Source organism: Sinohyriopsis cumingii, chromosome 3, assembly GCF_028554795.1.
Source record: "Sinohyriopsis cumingii isolate HCF-2022 chromosome 3, ASM2855479v2, whole genome shotgun sequence".
Classification (NCBI taxonomy): domain Eukaryota; kingdom Metazoa; phylum Mollusca; class Bivalvia; order Unionida; family Unionidae; genus Sinohyriopsis; species Sinohyriopsis cumingii.
This window is the reverse complement of record NC_142963.1, coordinates 85,933,226-85,953,591: the sequence shown is the minus strand read 5'-3', so window position 1 is coordinate 85,953,591 and position 20,366 is coordinate 85,933,226. Positions and strand designations below refer to the sequence as shown.

The window sequence follows — 20,366 nt, the reverse complement described above, 5'->3', positions numbered from 1 at the left end:
GTTACCACCCAGCCATGGTCTGAAGAGGTAATAAGTACGAGTTTCCATTTGCTACACAGACAGTAACGATGACATTTTGTGTCTTGTCATGACTGCTGGATCCAAGTAGTAGTGGAACTTGTCAGCAGAAAGGTGACTACTCCATCTTGCTTTACCATTAATATGGGTTTGACAGAATTTAAATATATCACATATCTGATACCCAGATGCTTAAGATGGTCCTACTAGGAACAAATCTGGCCTAAGTATTATGTTAAGTGAATGGGTTATTCCTACTAGGAACAAATCTGGTATTATGTTAAGTGAATGGGTTATTCCTACCAGGAACAAATCTGGCCTAAGTATTATGTTAAGTGAATGGGTTATTCCTACCAAAGTGTTATGTTAAGTGAATGGGTTATTCCTACAAGGAACAAATCTGGCCTAAGTGTTATGTTAAGTGAATGGGCTATTCCTACTAGGAACAAATCTGACCTAAGTGTTATGTTAAGTGAATGGGTTATTCCTACTAGAAACAAATCTGACCTAAGTGTTATGTTAAGTGAATGGGTTATTCCTACTAGGAACAAATCTGGCCTAAGTGTTATGTTAAGTGAATGGGTTATTCCTACTAGGAGCAAATCTGGCCTAAGTGTTATGTTAAGTGAATGGGTTATTCCTACTAGGAACAAATCTGGCCTAAGTGTTATGTTAAGTGAATGGGTTATTCCTACTAGGAACAAATCTGGCCTAAGTGTTATGTTAAGTGAATGGGTTATTCCTACCAGGAACAAATCTAGCCTAAGTGTTATGTTAAGTGAATGGGTTATTCCTACTAGGAACAAATCTGGCCTAAGTGTTATGTTAAGTGAATGGGTTATTCACCTGATTCTTCAGAAGAAGGTCCTGACCTGGCCTGAAGAGTCTCTTTTTTGACAAGTATGACTGACCCTCACAATCTGAAAATGAAATTCATACAAATCAAATAAAAGATACAACACCACCTCATATGCCATTATATATACTAAATGACAAAGTGTAACCATGAAGGCACCAGTACCAAAATTGTGATAATCACCCAGATTAAATTACTGTATTGAATGTAAGTTTATTGTTGACTCTAAATAATCATTTCATAATAAAAAGACAACTTTTATGTTGTTGATTTTCTTTGATTCCATCCATCTACTTTCATTGTACATTGTGTCCAAATACTGTGTAAATGTTGTTGTCCCTTTATGCAAATGTTGTTGGGTGTCTTTGAGAGCAAGGAATTTTAATCTATATCAAATGCACAGGACAACTAACTTTTACCCAGACTGGCATACAGACAGTCAAATGTCAATTATCCAAACACTGATTATCTGGATATTTTGTGCATACAGACTACTAACATGTCTTGCATGCATATGTAAATGAAACTGAGCTGTAGATCGCAACATAAAAAATAAAGAGAGAAATCAGAAACAAAATTAATCAAATACAATCTCATACAAATATAATACAATGGCATTATGAAATCTTGTACAATTACTATGCATTATGAATAGCTCATTTATATTTATCAAGTAGAAATAAATTAAATTAGGAGAGAAAGAAAATAAAACCACAGCAAAACAGCCCATTGTTACATCCAAGCATCACAAAGTGTGTGCTGCTATGACAATATGTAATTTGTGATAAAGAAATACCAGGCTAAACAAGCATTATTCAAGACCTGAGAAAGTCCAATACAGGGGAGTCCAAGCTGGCATAAATAACTATCAATCACCAAAGAATGGTTATTTAAAAGCTGATAAAAGTTTATTACATACCAGCACAGGTGTGAGGGTTGTTCCATTTAAATGTACATGGTACCCAGGGAAGGCGGTTTTTTAAAAATATATGCCAAAGTACTCTGATTACTCACAAAGTTCATATGAAATTGATCAGAAATTCCAAATTGCATTTATAGGTGACTACTCTACACTGACAAAACATTCCCTGGGTACCAAGTATGATAAAATGGACCAGTCCTGCATAATATCTCATGCCAGCCATGTTTACCTTGATCAAAGCCCTCTGACACTTGTATTCATAAAATCGTATACAAAATGTCTGTCCATCACACCTATGGTATCAATCCATCATGGACAGACTGAATAGATTTTTCCAATAGGTTTGAAGTATTTAATTCAAGTATCTGAATAATATTTTAAGCCAGATACTTCTATTCACAGTTCTACATTTTGAACACATTTTGAAATCCAGTTGACTGATTATTTGATGGCTCAGGATAACTGATATTTTAATAAAGTTAATATAAGTTAAGAATTAGATATTCAGATTAAAATGCACATGTATGTAGATCTGTAGGCATAAAATGAAATAAAGAAATAATGAACTCAATTATATTGAACAATTACACCAGGATGAAGATTTTGCCTTTTTTTTAAATCCCAAATTTTTAATGAAGAAATAAAGTTGACAACTGAAACATCACATCGAACATACTGACTCTACTGTCTGATAAGAATTTCCAGGAATTGAAGATGAGTTTTGAAACCATCTGTGACATTGCTGAATGATACAATTTTCAAATTAGCTGCTATGGCAACCTAATGAAAATAAGAGTGGCATCATTTCATTAAGAAAATCCCATGCTTATATGACCATCCATTCAAGAGAATAAGAGACAAGATTTCAAAATCTGATCAGCATAATTTTTATTTAGGACCAACAAAATATCATAAGAAGTCTTTCTGTGACAACACCAGCTTGATATGAAATCTCTTTACGACCAACAAGATATCATAAGAAGTCTTTCTGTGACAACACCAGCTTGATATGACCAACTATTTATGACCAACAAGATATCATAAGAAGTCTTTCTGTGACAACACCAGCTTGAAACGACCATCTATTCAGGAGAAAAATATTGACAACAAGATTTTCAAGATGGCTGCTGTGGTGGACATATTGGCTGTCTGAGCAGTGCTATTTTCATTTAGGACCAACTAGATGTTGGGATGAATATGTGTATAAAGTTTCATGGGAATTCTACAAGTAGGTTAGCAATAGTAGTAATAACAATTTTGTGCTAATGGGTGGATGTACAATAAGCAATCCTGGTCTACAGAGCTTAAATGAAATAATTAGCATTTTGTTGTAGACAACCAGCATTAAACTTTTCTGGTCCAAATATGATTTGTTATCTTCGAGTCCTTTATACATACCCAATCTCCCATCTCCAGTCCTCTCTCCCCTAGTGAGGTAAAGGAGGAGCTGCATTATGTACAGCACCATACAAAAACATGCAGACAGGCACAAAGACAAAATCACCTAGTTGCCACATTTTCTTTAAAATGCATAAATACAAAAGAAGCAGATATGCATGTTGTTTTTTATAATGATGATTATTATTATAATTATTGTAATCGTTATTTGCAATAGTATTAATAAATTAGAAAAAACAGTGACCTTGACATCCAGGCTTAATGAAGTAGGTGTTGAAGCCGAGAGCTGGGACCTTGATTGAGAATACCAGCTCATGGTCTGCTATAGAGCCACTCCTCTCAGGTATCTTCTTAGTTTCATCTGACACCTCTAATATCTGTCACATAATAATACATAATTAGTATTACCTACTATGTCCTAAATATTTATGATCAAAGTACAAGTTCTGACAATTTATCTAAAAAACAACATGCTGTTTATAGCTCAGATGCTGAAATGAAGGGTCTTTTTGCTGACTTTATTCCTATTTTCTCTTGCAGAACTTAACTGTTATTACCTGTTACATAATTGACTATTATTACCTGTTACATATTTTAATATTATTACCTATTAAATACTTTGCTATTATTACCTGTTAAATACTTTACTGTTTTACCCGTTACATAATTTTAATTACTATATAATCAGAGCCATACTGTATTATTAATTTTTATATACTTTACAATTAGTACCTTTTACATACTTTACAGTTATTACCTATTTATATTTTTAATTTACTATTATTACCTGTGATTTTCAATACTAGTATTACCTACTACAAAATGTACCATAATTGCTTGTTATGTACATTACTATCATTACCTGTTATATAATAAAAAAGTTTGAAACGTATGCATTACTTTACTCATGTAAATTTATAATCAAATGAGTAAAATAACAGTTTACATAACAAATGGCATATGAACAATGATTATGAGGTAGCTGCTGATCCATGACTTTTCACCACTTGCATAGAATAATCAAAATCAGCACAGAGATTCCTTTACTCTGTGCAGGACTGGGAATTGAAGTGGTATGAGTAAAGGTGGGATTATTGGCACCTTTGCAAATCGGGGAAAGAATGTTCAGCTGCTCAAGATCAGTTGTTGAGGTTATGGTTCAGAAGCTTGGTATTTCACCTGATCATAAGTGGGTCCAGAATGGGTCAATGGGGTTGTGATGTGAAAAGATGTGACTGCTGATTTTCTTAGGTCTATGTTTATTTTTAACGACAGTCATGGGTCATCAGGGCAGGGTCTGGCCCATTCTCTAACAAGGTGCTGATAATTTCTCCCACTGTGGTATCAAATGAGGGCAGCAAGGGCATGGTGATGTTGGGTTTTTTTAAGGTTGCTAAAAAGAAAATCTGGGTTTAAATTGGAAATTTTCTTCCAGAATCATGCCCTAATTCACTTGGCCATAACAAGGTTTGCCCTACTGAGTACACAAACCATATGTGAGATGGACTCCTGGACATGTCTGCATGCAAAGTTCTTGATTGAAGGGTCCAGGCAATGCTCAGATTGATGAAAGCAAATGTTTTAGTAAATTATGTTTCTCCAAGAATACTTAACCAATCACATAACCTTAGGAATATTAGGCTGCTACCCTGTGAATCCAGCCCTAATAAAGACAAAAATCATCTTATCCTGACTATTTTTAGATAGACAATGGGCAGTAACTCTTTCCCATTATCTTCCCTTGATACCACCAGGTGTTGCCAGTTTTTAGCCGAGCAAGATATTAACACAGACGCTCGCATGGCAGGGTGGTTGGGAGGGTTTATAAGTAATGTGATTGGTAAGTATTTTTGCAGAAACATAATTAACTTTAAAAATTTGCTTTCTCCTTCAAATACATTCCCCAATCACATTATGTTAGGAGAATAATAGGAGGAGGGGATGCTGAGCATCCAGCTTCTACCTTGGGTATCCTCATGGAGATAAGTGGCTGGATTCCCCATAGGGAAAACTAACACATTCTCCTAATGACCCAAGCAACACAGCCTGATACCCCTTGATCTGGGTCTCATATATATGGCAAATCCAGCAAAGTTAATGGGCTAAGTATGTTGATTGATCTAGTTGCATCTAGTGGCCATCTGTGCCACAGGCCCTACCAGATCCAACGTTTGTGACTGCGACATTAAATCTCTGAGGTAAAAGCTCGTGAAGCCAGCCAACAACTGCTATGTCTCAGATTGAAATGTTACATATGAGAGCAAGGCTCAAAGAAATGGCTCTAATCTCATAAGCTGTAATTCTCATGAGGTGACTCTGATCTTGAGAGATCTCAGAGTATGCCAAGCATAAAAACCACATCAGCCACGAAGCAAGGGCTTGAGGGGTGATGTCTTGGGTTTGTCATATCTGTCCAAGACATGAGTTCTCCCTTGAGGATTAGCCATGAGTAATCTAATATCTGACATATCCAGCACTGTTGGTATTGCCCACCTTTCTAGTACTGCCATATTATGTAAGCAGTATTAGGTCGATATGGGGACTTTGTGCATATATGTCATTTCGGATAGCACATGTGCTCCAAAGCCATTGCTAGATGGGCAGATTTCTCATCAATATCGCTGGTGAAATAATATTTTGCCGGTTGCCCAGCTAGATGGATGGATCTATCACTAAAATCCCCATAAACACTGTGGCTGGACCATTCTGGTCAAGAGGTTTCCATGCTTGGACAGCTGCGGGACAGCTATTAATGTCAGGGTGACCACCAGTGTCGGCTGGACTGCTGGTGTAGGTGTGGCAGTATTATTATTATTTGGGTCTAGCTGATCAATCGTTAATCCAATGCACACTGACTTACCAGCCCGAAGGCCATGCTCTGACGTGGAGGCTTACACCATCTGGGTTGCCTAAAATTGGGGAATATTCCCCTAATGGTTTGTTCAGATTGATGAGAGTGAGTCTTCAACTGCTGTACTGACTGACACGTCTTATCTGATGATGGATGGTCAACTTCTTTATCCTCTCCATCCCCTGACGTAACAGTATATGCTGGTTACATGAAATGGACTTTAGCTGGGGGAAAGGGGTGACTCCATTGTCCCCCACAAGGCTTGATTTGGGGTGGAGACAAAGGATGTCAGAGGTATCCTGCCATGACCTCGAATTGTCTCTCTTTCCCCTTTGCCACTTTCTTAAGTACAGCAGTGCATGTGTTTTCCAACCAAACACTGTATATTTAGCTCCTTCCCTTCACTGCTGAACAGGGCAACCTTTGTGCATGTGCATGTGATGTGTGTAGTAAACATTCCTCCTGAAGCGACACAAGAAGAGAGAGAACAAAGCATTGATTAGCAAATTAGTATCTGACTTACTAGCTAATAGTATAAATTATCTAACTTGGCAGTCCATACTACATATTATAGACACTGTATATCAGAAACAATGTATACATAACAAAGCAGGAGTCATGGTGGACTTCCATGCTTAGTATGTGACTAGTATAAGCCATGAGTACTCTAATAAGCAGCATTACCAGTAAAGACAGCACTGCCAGAATTTCCAGCACTGTCAGCATTGCCATACTTTCCTGCAATGTCAGTATCACCCACACCACCATCCTTTCCAGCACTGCCAGCATCACTGTCCTTTCCCACACTGTGAGCATGGATACAATGATGGTTTTCCAGCACTGCAGGTATCTCCAGCCTTTCCCATACTGTCAGCACCATCACTGCATATATCTTGGCCTGGAACACAACTGTGTATGGCCGCTCCAAAGCCATTACTGGATGGGCAGATTTCTCATTGAAAAGGCTGGTGAAATAATGATATTTTGCCGGCTGCCCAGCTAGACAAATGGATTTATCACTAAGACCCCCATAAACACTGTGTGGCTGGACCATTCCAGTCAAGAGGTTTCCATGTTTAGGGTCAGCTGGCATGCCTAATGGATGGGCCTCTAGGTAAGAAGAGAAAGGCTGGATCGTCTGAGGCTATAGCATTGCGTGTGCACTGCTCAAAAGCAAAGCTACAAACTAGCAACAGCTGGTAGTATCATTTGGAGGTAATGGGCAAGAGTTACTGCTGTTTGTCTATTTAAAAATAGACAGGATGAGACAATTTTCATCTTTTAGTAAGGCTGAATTCATGAGGTAGCAGGCTAATATTCCTAATGAAATGTGAATGGGGAACATTTATGAAGGAGAAATATATTCTAGGAGACCAAGTTGAACAATGACAACAACACTGTAAATCAGTTGTTGTGTGAAAAGTCTTGCTAATATTAGGGCCTTGAAGTTGCCTTTTGAACACTGCAGAATGTTAGCAACTCAAACAAACAGTATAAGCTGTTTAAAGAAGGTTTGTCTGTTCATTAAATTATCGGCTGTTGTAGGAATTGATAAAACAGGAGGGGATTAGAGACTAAGGTCACAGAAACTAAGCTGGCAAAGTGGCATGTTGGAGACACTGAACAAGGATATGTGTCCTTCCATGCTCAGACACAGTGAACTCAAGATAAGTTCAGAGGAGGGACAGTCCCTGTGGAACCAGGTCCAGTGATGGACCTGTCTGATGCTGGTCCATGATACTTCCATTGATATGGTACTGAGTCAAAATTGATAAACTCATACAGCTGTGGCAAAAATGCTGGACTAGTACCTTTGCTGCTGTTGCGAATGTTGATTAGTTAGCTGATTTAGTTTGGTTTGGTTTGTTTTGGGGGGATTTCAATATCACGTTTCAACATGGCAGCCAATATATTTGGTGGAGGAAGAACCCAAAATAACACCAACCAAACTGGTTGATCTCTGACAAAATCTCACTCTGTGAGATGTGCAAGTGATATGTAAAAGCAAGCACCTTAGTACACTTGGACACATGGAGCCACTGTTGTTTTGATGTTTATGTCTAAACAGCCAAAGTCATTTTAGGCACGAGACCTTAGGCTTCGGTAGATCATTATGGCCTTTACACCATTTTCAGATCAAGAGAATCTATATATGGCAGCCAGTTTTACTGCTGAAGAAAATCCAAGTACTTTTGAGACACCAAACACCACTTATGTAGAACCATTGGCCTTCCACAAGAAACTGGCAATATTCTCATGTACACACTGAAGGCAAGTAATCACATGACAAGCATCTTGTACCACTGCCATGGAAGCCCCTCAGATCTGTATCACAAGACAATCATCTTAAACCACTCTGCCATGAAAACCAATCAGACCATAGGTATAAGTCTCATATGAAAGACTAGAAGTGGGAGATAGAGCCTGTGACAACTGGATTGAAAGTGTAGAATGTTATTGTTGTGCCATCAGTGATGATGATGCAGTTGACAATACAGTTAACTGCAATGACGTTGATTTTATGAGTACCCTGGGGAAAAAATAATTCCTTCACTTTCATTCATTTAAAAAATCTAATTTATGATATAAAAATGCTTGACTTGCTATATTTCTTTTTTTTTAAACTTATATTAGTCTTGCAACAAGGCATACAAATAAAGATGTCGGTACATGAAATGAATAACAAGAAATGAAATAATGTAAAAGTATGCAGAAAATAAGCACCATCACTTCCACAAGCATTAATGTTTTTTTGGCAAATCATTTGTTATAAGTTTATCAAAACATTTATTGAAAAAAATAATAACAAGGAATCAAAGCATCTGACCACACATTTGAAGCAATACAAGATTTAACTATTATTCAAATCAAAAGCAGCATGCCTGAGAACAAATAAAAATAGCAAAACATAGTGTTCACTTCTGAAAACACACAGCTTAGTATGGATATAAATTCATGATTTCTTTATCAGGATAGAAATTCCTATTATAAAATCTATATTCATGGATGTTAAATTAGTAGGTATTAAGGGTTTGATCAATGACATCTACAAATAAATTATTAGGTATTAAGGGACTGATCAATAATATCTACAATAAATTAGTAGGTAATAAGGGTCTGATCAATATCTACAATAAATTAGTAGGTATTAAGGGACTAATCAATATCTACAATAAATTAGTAGGTAATAAGGGTCTGATCAATGATATCTACAATAAATTAGTAGGTAATAAGGGACTGATCAATGATATCTACAATAAATTAGTAGGTAATAAGGGACTGATCAATGATATCTACAATAAATTAGTAGGTAATAAGGGTCTGATCAATATCTACAATAAATTAGTAGGTATTAAGGGACTGATCAATGATATCTACAATAAATTAGTAGGTAATAAGAGTCTGATCAATATCTACAATAAATTAGTAGGTATTAAGGGACTAATCAATATCTACAATAAATTAGTAGGTAATAAGGGTCTGATCAATGATATCTACAATAAATTAGTAGGTAATAAGGGACTGATCAATGATATCTACAATAAATTAGTAGGTAATAAGAGTCTGATCAATATCTACAATAAATTAGTAGGTATTAAGGGACTAATCAATATCTACAATAAATTAGTAGGTAATAAGGGTCTGATCAATGATATCTACAATAAATTAGTAGGTAATAAGGGACTGATCAATGATATCTACAATAAATTAGTAGGTAATAAGGGTCAGATCAACGACATCCACAATAAATTAGTAGGTATTAAGGGACTGATCACTGACATCTACAATAAATTAGTAGGTAATAAGGGTCAGATCAACGACATCCACAATAAATTAGTAGGTATTAAGGGACCGATCAATGACATCTACAATAAATTAGTAGATAATAAGGGTCAGATCAACAACATCCACAATAAATTAGTAGGTATTAAGGGTCTGATCAATGACATATACAATAAATTAGTAGGTATTAAAGGTCAGATCAACAACATCCACAATAAATTAGTAGGTATTAAGGGTCTGATCAATGACATATACAATAAATTAGTAGGTATTAAGGGACTAATCAATATCTACAATAAATTAGTAGGTAATAAGGGTCTGATCAATGATATCTACAATAAATTAGTAGGTAATAAGGGACTGATCAATGATATCTACAATAAATTAGTAGGTAATAAGGGTCAGATCAACGACATCCACAATAAATTAGTAGGTATTAAGGGACTGATCACTGACATCTACAATAAATTAGTAGGTAATAAGGGTCAGATCAACGACATCCACAATAAATTAGTAGGTATTAAGGGACCGATCAATGACATCTACAATAAATTAGTAGATAATAAGGGTCAGATCAACAACATCCACAATAAATTAGTAGGTATTAAGGGTCTGATCAATGACATATACAATAAATTAGTAGGTAATAAAGGTCAGATCAACGACATCCACAATAAATTAGTAGGTATTAAGGGTCTGATCAATGACATATACAATAAATTAGTAGGTATTAAGGGTCTGATCAATGACATATACAATAAATTAGTAGGTAATAAGGGTCTGATCAGTATCTACAATAAATTAGTATGTAATATGGGACTGATCAACGACATCTACAATAAATTAGTAGGTAATAAGGGTCTGATCAACGACATCTACAATAAATTAGTAGGTATTAAGGGACTGATCAACGACATCTACAATAAATTTGTAGGTAATAAGGGTCTGATCAACGACATCTACAATAAATTAGTAGGTATTAAAGGACTGATCAATGATATCTTCAATAAATTAGTTAGGTAATAAGGGTCTGATCAACAACATCTACAATAAATTAGTAGGTATTAAGGGTCTGATCAATGACATCTACCATAAATTAGTAGGTTAAGGGTCTGATCAACGACATCTACAATAAATTAGTAGGTATTAAGGGACTGATCAATGACATCTACAATAAATGAATAGGTATTAAGAGACTGATCAATGACATCTACAATAAATGAATAGGTATTAAGGGACTGATCAATGACATCTACAATAAATGAATATGTATTAAGGGACTGATCAATGACATCTACAATAAATGAATAGGTATTAAGGGACTGATCAATGACATCTACAATAAATGAATAGGTATTAAGGGACTGATCAATGACATCTACAATAAATGAATAGGTATTAAGGGACTGATCAACGACATCTACAATAAATGAATAGATATTAAGGGACTGATCAATGACATCAACAATAAATGAATAGGTATTAAGGGTCTAATCAATGACATCTACAAATAATAAGCCACCAAGAAAATTTGTGAATTCACAATATCAGAAACATAAATGACTGACAGCTTAACAAACAAAAGGACAAAATATTGATTATAATGAATGAACACAAATAAAAATATGCACTAGATAATATGATCTATAAGAATTCAGTAGATTACCTCCAGCCAGCTCTCATTTAAATTGCTTCTGTCCCCAACCCAGTATTAAAATCGCTTCTGCCGCCCACTAACCCATAGCCAGAAATTATGTAAAAAATAATATGCTTCTGTAGGGGGAAGTGTTTTTTGACTAAAACATATCTGATGGTGGATCATGGATTTTTTAAAACTGCTTCTGTTGTGGGTTGGTTTAATATGAAAGTGCCTTCCTCAAAGGGGGGGGGGGGAAGAGGGGAATATATGTTTTACTGGAACAGCCCTGCACCTTCATCACCCACTTATGAATCTTACCCAACCACCAGAAAACTGGCTTCAAACTTTCTCCCATCCAACCGAAAAAAAAGCCAATAATCTTGGGCTATCTGATAGGCTGGCACTTTCAACTCTGGTACTCCACTTACCTGGCTTTGAACGACTTGTCCAGTGGAATCCATCACTACATATGATGTTCCTACTACAGGAATCCTTAGATGCCTCTTCACTGTGCGACCAATAGGATTGTACACTATTGCTGCAAACTGGAAACAATCAAGTTACAGTGCAGTTTGAGTCATTGGTGTATTTGAGGACTTGTATCAGAAGAAGTTTATTAAATGAATACTGCCAATGTTACAAGTTACACACATCACTACTTGAATCAGGACAGTATGATAGATCGAACCCCTTTCCCTGACTTGCATATGCATTGCTCAATCAGCAAGCACATTCATGTAAAATCTGTGGATTTTTTAAGTTTGTAGAAGTTTTTGAATTAGATGAACCCCTATCCTATCTTACCTTAAGCATTTTAATAAATATACATCAGCTTATCCTTATTTGCCAATGAGCCCCTCCCCATATTTTAATCAACTGGAAGCAAACAGATATAAGAAAAGAAAATTGACCACGATAGGAAAGCTGAATTACAAGAAAACAGACCACCAACAAATATGACAACAGGTTTGTTTGGTCAAATATAACAGTGTCTCAGAAACTAAGCTAAAGTGAAACTTTTAAGAAATTGCATATGTATAAAATACTGGACCGAATTTTGTCTCAAAGGTGTGATACTTGACTCATCTATGATTCAGTCTTCATGGGAATAGTGCATTTCACCCAATTAATGTCTAATTCACATATTCCAAAAAGGCTTTATCTGATATGCAAAACATCCACTTTCAAAATATAATTTAAAAATAAACTGTATATGTATTAAGGAACATGGATACTCACTAAAGTAGTTGAAAAACTGATCTAAACGCAAACTTTGTCACATGGACAGATCTATATATGGATGGAAGGATAAACAAGGTTATAACACCATAACAATAAAATCTAACTAAATTTTTTAAAAATCATCATGCCACTAGGAATATTTTTCATACTTTTTCTTTACTTCATTCTGACTGAAAATATGACAGTTTACTACTTCTAACTGCCACCTTCTATACTACATTAAAAAAATGACAATGTTTATACCAAATACCTTGAAGCCATCCTGTAAACGATTCCATCTGTCACTTGTTGCAGGTATCTTGTGCATTTAGTATTACAAAAGTAAACTTAATCTCTAACAAACACTATTGCAATAAACCACACTGAAAAAAACACTTGCTAATCTCTTTACCTGTTTATTGTGCTCAGTGAAATCACACATGCTGATATTCAATAGGTTGCAGAAGTACTGGGCAGGGGCTGCAACTGACCCTTTAGGAAGTAGCTTCTGGTATGCATCATTAACAACTTTCTGAAAATAGTTTGCAATAGTATTGACACAGCTTTCTTGCAATGTTATGTCTTGGTGAATACCCAGATGTCTGACTTTCAAAATCATGGACACATTAATGATATTACTGCTGCCATCTTAACATTTATATTTCAATATTTGTAAAGCATGTTTGAGATGAAAAACAAGATTAATGAAGCACTGAACTGAACTCATGGCAAGCCATCTTCTGTTTAAGAGAAAAACTCTATCACTGAAGGAAATTAGAAAACACACATACAAATTATAATAATTTTAGACAGAATGCTATCTCCAGACTGCTCTGTCAAGGCATATTCAAAATACACAGCAAAGCCACTGAGTGTAAAAAGATATGTTACTGTGACCTCTTTGTGCTGATGATGAGCAGTACCCTCTATGATGTATACATCCATTAAGTTTCATGACTGTATATGCAAGTGTCAGAGAAACAGCTATACATAGAATCCTAATGTTAACCCTTATGCCAACATCAACAACAGTGCTGTTGGAAAGTGATACCAGTGTCTTGCCTAGACTTCACAGGTGAGTCAAAAATGTAATCAGATTTTATAAATAAGTAAAAATATGTCCTCATATATACACTGTGTTCTGAACGTTGTTTTTTGTTTTGGGTTAAATGTATTTTGCAAATGAACACTGTATCTCATGTTAAAAAAAATATCTAAAATCTGTGTAAAATAAACGGAAATTTAATGGAATGCAGAAAATATGAAGAGTGTTCAAAATTACTCAAATCACATCAACAGATGTATGGAAGTAAGATACTTTAGATTTGAATATTATATAAACATATAGGGCATGGGGTTGTCAATCAGAAAAGGATTTCTGAAGTCACAACTCTGCTTAAGCAGGTGTGACAGAAGCTTATAGAATATCTATAAAGTTTAATGAAGCAAATTTTGTAAAAAAAAACAACAAATAAAACTTTGAAAAAACTTTAAGAATAGTACCTTAAACTTTTGTTGATGGTGAAAAAGTGACACCTATGTCGCACTACTTTACTGGTGAGAGTGAAAAAAAATGGTGACTAACTTCACATTCTGTGGTGCCATAAGCCAGACGTTCAGCATAGTCATATGCCACCTGTTGCTTCTCAGTGCCTCTGAAACAAAACTTGTTGGATAAGTACATAACATTGAAGAACTGACTTGTTAAAAAAAAATCAACATCACACTTTTACACAGAAGAAAATTTATGTAATAAATTATATTTTTGCAAAGATACTTACCCTATAACATTGATATTAGGAAAACACTTCATCGCCTCCCAAATCAAACCCTCTCTAAAAGACAATAAAATCATCTCTATAGTCTCTGTGATCATGGGAAGTAACTTTTACAAAGATCCTCCTGTTATCCAAGCTAGATTGTCACCAATATATTGGATTTACCAGAATAAATAAACTGGATGCTTATACAGTAGTCCCCCCTCTTATAAGGCCACCCCTAATGCAGCAGGGAAGTGGCCTTATAATGAGGGTGGCCTTTCTAGAGGGGGATGACAAATGCGAATAGTAAATAACTATGAAGAAAGTCACAAGTACATTTAATTCTAAAATATTTAATATTTTCATTAAAAAATCACATGCATGTTGTGAAATAAATGTAAAACAAACTGTGTCATCATTTTCAAAAGAATGCTATGAATAACCATTAATATAGTTTTAAAACTGTCTTTATAGCTATGTTGCAGATCACATCATCTGTCACTTTGTTGGTAACAGTCTAAAACACAAACCAGTCTCGTCACAATTAAAAATATCCTTGCTGTCATATCCCCTGCATATATTGTTTAGTCTTTTGTTCCAATCTTCAACAACTTCATTAATAACATCAGCTGGTTATCCACTAAGGACAGAACACATAATATTGTGTCGCAATTGAAATCTGTGCAACCATCTGTTACTTGCGGTTAAGTCGTCATATCCCAATTCAACAGACAAAATTGTTGCTTTTTCTTGTCATTCAAATCAGGATACAAACGTCTCCTGGCTCAAACAATCTTCCTTTCTCCGTCCATTTCACCTTCCCACTTCTGCAGAATTGTTTCATTATCTTTCACGATATTGTTCATCTGAGTCTTTCCGATATCAGTTTTCTGCAAGGATCCTCGACACCCTCCACCCCACCCCCTTTTCAGTCAGGTGAATTAATTTCACTTTCTCTTCTAAACTGAGAATTTTTATTTTCCTCGATGACATGTTGATCTTTTTGCAGTAAGTTATTCCAACTACAATACTGATAAAAACAATTTTGTATGCATCTAAACAAATTGCCGTATTTTTAAAGGAAGTGATCTTGTCACATGATTCGTTAGTCGCAGTCTGGTACCCTATTGATTTTATACATTACTTGGTTAGAGAAGCCAAAACGGCTTCAATATGTACCATCAACATCATGCAGATTTGACCTCGCGGCCGTTAGGATTCGTGATTTTGACAATTATTGTCAGTAGTAATAGCCACTAATTATCAAACTGAACACGATCAACATCTTACTAAGGGAAGCCATAAAAGCTATCAAACCATTTTCCTGCTGACTTGGGTATTGTACATCGATACTGCCACCTCTCAGCTGTTACTACTGTTTAATAATTGTAATCTTAACAATTATCAGAGTGACTAAACCGGACATATTATGAAAACACAGCAGTAAGGTTAACTGGATTACATCTACTTACCCGTTTGTATGGAGTCTTTCTCTGTTTTTATGGAATAAATTTGGCTTCTCGTGAAGCATAAATGATATAATATTAACCTTAGTGGTACATGTAATTTACTCAAAACATGACATCGGGAAACAGAAATTGGATTATGTAATACACGTTATGAATAAAATACTGGTTCTGGATACATATTCAAATAAAATGAGGCCACTTGTGAGGGGTAAATTTGATATTATTGCACTAATATGTTGGCCGCTGGTCGCATTAGCCGGGTGGCCTTTCGCGAGAGGTACTTTTGAACACAAAATCGTCGGTGCCATCGGATTCTGGCCGTAAGGAGCAGGTGGCCGCTGGTCAGGGGGGCCGTTCAAGAGGGGGACCACTTTTATTTGCATGGAAAGATGGAAGTACTGATACACCTCTCCTTTGATAACTCGTGCAAATTGGGTCCAAAAACATAGACCGCAATATAAGCGAGGGCGTGAGTTACTGAGAGACCTCCCAAAAATCAGCTAGACAAAAGACATCCAGAGAACCACAGGGTTGGGGGGAGGGGGAACTGGGCTATTTACTGACTTAAACCTTGTTTTATAATCGTGTCAAAAATAATTGTCAATAAAGTGCTTTTTCTGATGAAGTTCTTTGTTATTCTGTATAAATTACAGTTATTTTCTAAATGTCCAATATCTGAAAGATCGATAACATGATTCCAACTGATTTCAACAACCAGCATGGAACATGAAAACATTTGTGTATTATGTCATGGCTTTTTGTTTTGTTGAATAGTCTGGTTCCTGGAGTGGTGTTTAATAGTATTTTGTGAAACAAGGAGTCTATGAAGCAGGGAACCTGACTAACTGTTGATACACTACCAAACAAGATTCCTTTTTATATATAAAAATGCAACATTTTGTGAGACAATTGTCTATGTCAAAACTGAATTTGTGAATTGTTCAATTAGTAAAATATTGTTGCCATAATTTCATTATAAGTAACAGTGAAACTTCTTATCATCCTTGAGAATACCTCTATGTGCGGATTCAGGAATTCTCTGAAACTCATTTTCCCCACAATGGTCTGTATCTGTGAAACAAAGCACTTTATTTTATGAAGTAGTCATTTCACTCGGTTGCCTTGCTATCTTTAAGCACAGTTATGATTGAGTAGGTTAATGTAAGGTAGTTTAATTAGATTATGTACACAATAATGTTTATAACAGTGTTCGATTGATCAACTGGAATGAGTTACCCATCATACAACTGGAGGTGCTGGTTGTTAAGGATGTAGGATTTGTATGCCTTTTAATTTTTTTTGTTTATTCCACCTCCTTTATTAGATTCAAAAGATGTAATTAATGTGATAATAGAAAAGGAGACCCTCTTTTTATTTAGTGCAACAACAAATGTTTCCACTAGTCCAATATCAAAACACTTTCAGCACCTAATTAGGTTCTCAGAGAAATGCTCGTGGACATAGCTGTTATGGTAGATTGACACATTTTATGTTTAATTACAACAGGACACATAGCATTTATAATGATTACACTTAAAAGGAACTAAAAGATGGAACTTGAACACAAATTTCGATTTATACAAAAAATTATTAAATTGGTATTTATTTAGCAAAGTACTGCCTCCACTAGGCGCAGCTGACATTTTCATTGATAAAAATTTCCTAGAGTATCGTTAATCATGGTGAACTAAGAATGTCATTTGGAGAGAAAATGCAACAAATTTTATGACTTCTTTTTTAAAAATGTTGGTGTTTTCTCGTTTAAAAAATGGGATCAATGCCTTACCCCATGCTTTTAGCGAGTTCACGAGTGATCTGGGCATGAATTATCGAGGGAGTGGTGTAGTAATGCGATCTAGTAACTATTCACTGAGAAATATAAATTTCCTTTATCCATTAAATACATTACCTGATCACATTTCATTAGGAGAACAGGTAATCAGAGGAAAGGCAAGAGTAGCCAACCTCTACCACTGCCATTCCGATGGGCAATATGAATATGCCTTTGAAAAAGGATAAACATTCTCCTAACATGAAGGCAGTACAACCAGAAAAGTAGGAACATATCATTTTCTAAGCCAACCCATGAGGTTCTGTGCACAGTTGCCTTACAGACTGGAGTTTCCTTGGGGAAACTGAGTGAAAGCTATAAAACCCATAAGCAAAACAAAGATTGTACTGTCATAAATGGGGCCTAGAAACAATGTCGACAGCTCCAAATGTACGATGAGATGCACACCTCCAAACTGCAGTGCCGTATCATGCAGATGAAAACAAAACTGGAATATCAGCAAAATGACTCCATGATGTCAAGAACTGAAACATGATGTCTGAATACAAGAATTGCTGAAATCATTCAAATTTCACGAACTGAGTTGTTCATGAGGATTAACTAGTCCTGTGAGCTTTGAATATGCCAATCAAATAACCCACCTTACCCATGCTTGAGAGGAAAAAATGTCATACTTTCCCCCCTTAATAGGCAGCAAAAACCACTGATGGGCACCAAGGATGTTTTCTGTGTTCCTCAGATTCTGCTGCCTGTGTGCATGAATCAGATCCTGCAGCTTCACCACTCTTGATGAACTGATTGAAAACAATACGGCATATGATTGCCTATAGATGGCAACCTGTTACTGGTGCCCAAACCAGTTTGAATCATCATTATATCGGAGCCATATCGATGATTGGAACTGAAAGTTCTTCCGATACACAGGCATGGCATGCAGTTCACTCATCCCGAATGATGAAGCATGTCTTAAAGGATAACAACATTAGTAGTCAAAAACAGGAGCTAGCTCAAATTGGAGGAAGTTGAGCCACATAAAGACGCAGGAGCAGCTCCATTTGTGAAACAAGATAAGCTAGTGGGGCCAGTTGAGCCATGTCAAGACCCCGGAGTGGTACCCTTTGAGAAATAAGATGAACAAGCAAGGCATGGACTGGCTGGAAATGGACAACAAGAAAGAAAGATCATTGTTGTGACCGATTTATTCTCTCACTATGATGTCTGAATGTGTCTGAAATCATTAAATGATACACTCTGATAGTGACAGATGCTAATTTCATCATCATGGGGTCCCTCATAACCAATTCGGAATGGAGTGAAAACAGCTCGACTATGACTGTTGCTCCAAGTCTTCAACTTGTTTACATAAGGTGTTAGAGAGTACTCCCTCAGCCCATGTATTGTAGACAGTTAGTGGACTAGAAGACAAATACTTGGATCAAGACAGGCATGGTTGTCTTCAAAAATTATGAATTGAGTGAACTTTTAGCATTTAAGAGGCATTTCATCTGAAATGATAGAAAGAGAAAAAGGCAAAAATTGCAATTTTGAAAAATGAAGAGAAAATACCTTATAACGCAAATGACTAAATGAACAACAGCAATTATATGAATACGTAGGTGGATACAGCTACTACGCAGAAATTTCCATCTAACAAACTGGCCTGCAATGACTGGCCTACAACATGACAAAATTCAGCCAAAAGGCACAAAAGATGTATACACAGAATATTAACACTAAAGCTGACTATATCACCAAAACATGTAAACAGATCACATAAAACAATGTCAATGGATTCTGTAGGTACACTGAACTGTACCTGCAGTGCTGAGCAAAATCTTAAACAGGGCAACATCTGGCGTATGAGTGACCACCTAGCAAGGAATGGAGTAATTTCTTTAGGAGGTAGTGGAGTTTTCTTTCCCTAATGTCAATTTGGCCAGATAATCCAAGGCAAAATTTAATTACATTACTCAACTGTAAAACATGTCAAACCTTTACACACACACACACACACACACTGTGGATTTTTTTGTTGTTGTTCCTTCCATTTTTTGATATAACATGTTCCTAACTACTTTCCAAATAATTAGATACATAATGTTTGAAAAAATAAATTTTTCCCTTAGTAAACAAATTAAGGTTTATTAAAAGTTTCTACTACATGAACATATACTTCTAAACTTGCACATGCATTTCATCAGATAAAATACTTACGATACACCGTCATGGTGCTGGACCACACCCATTGCTTCCCCTTGAAAAAAGAAAACAATTCCCATCTGTCATTATTACTTTCAATAGTCAGGTGACATTAGTATTTCGAACAGCACCAGAATTCTTCAGTGAGGATCTCCAATAATTTGTCATATAAAAAGAGATCACAAAATTAGACAAACAATTTACAGCAATAAATATTAAATGAAGAAATACAGAATTTCCTGTTGATTTGCTACAGCCCTTCATATGATTTTACATATGGTATGTTGATGCAGGATATTCTGCTCTGATTAGTAAATGACATTTCTACATTAGCAACAATTTAAAACTTAACACATAGAATGATATTACTCATCTTGATAAAGTACACATAATTTTAATATAATCTTTCTCTTCTATGACTGTTGTCATATTATAATAAACTCCACAAGGATCATGCA

General features: G+C 35.7%; 1 protein-coding gene across 1 annotated transcript in view; it reads right to left on the bottom strand.

Moving 5' to 3' along the window:
• Window positions 1-20,366, bottom strand: part of LOC149803237 (lysosomal alpha-mannosidase-like) — a 99,534-nt gene that overhangs the window by 48,796 nt on the left and 30,372 nt on the right. The window contains exons 11-16 of the mRNA XM_089952879.1: window positions 19,924-19,963; window positions 14,274-14,343; window positions 13,101-13,220; window positions 11,896-12,012; window positions 3,439-3,571; window positions 865-938 (exon numbers count right to left, since the gene is read on the bottom strand). Coding sequence (XP_089809005.1) covers window positions 865-938; window positions 3,439-3,571; window positions 11,896-12,012; window positions 13,101-13,220; window positions 14,274-14,343; window positions 19,924-19,963 — 554 coding nt within the window. The remainder of the gene's footprint in view (window positions 1-864; window positions 939-3,438; window positions 3,572-11,895; window positions 12,013-13,100; window positions 13,221-14,273; window positions 14,344-19,923; window positions 19,964-20,366) is intronic.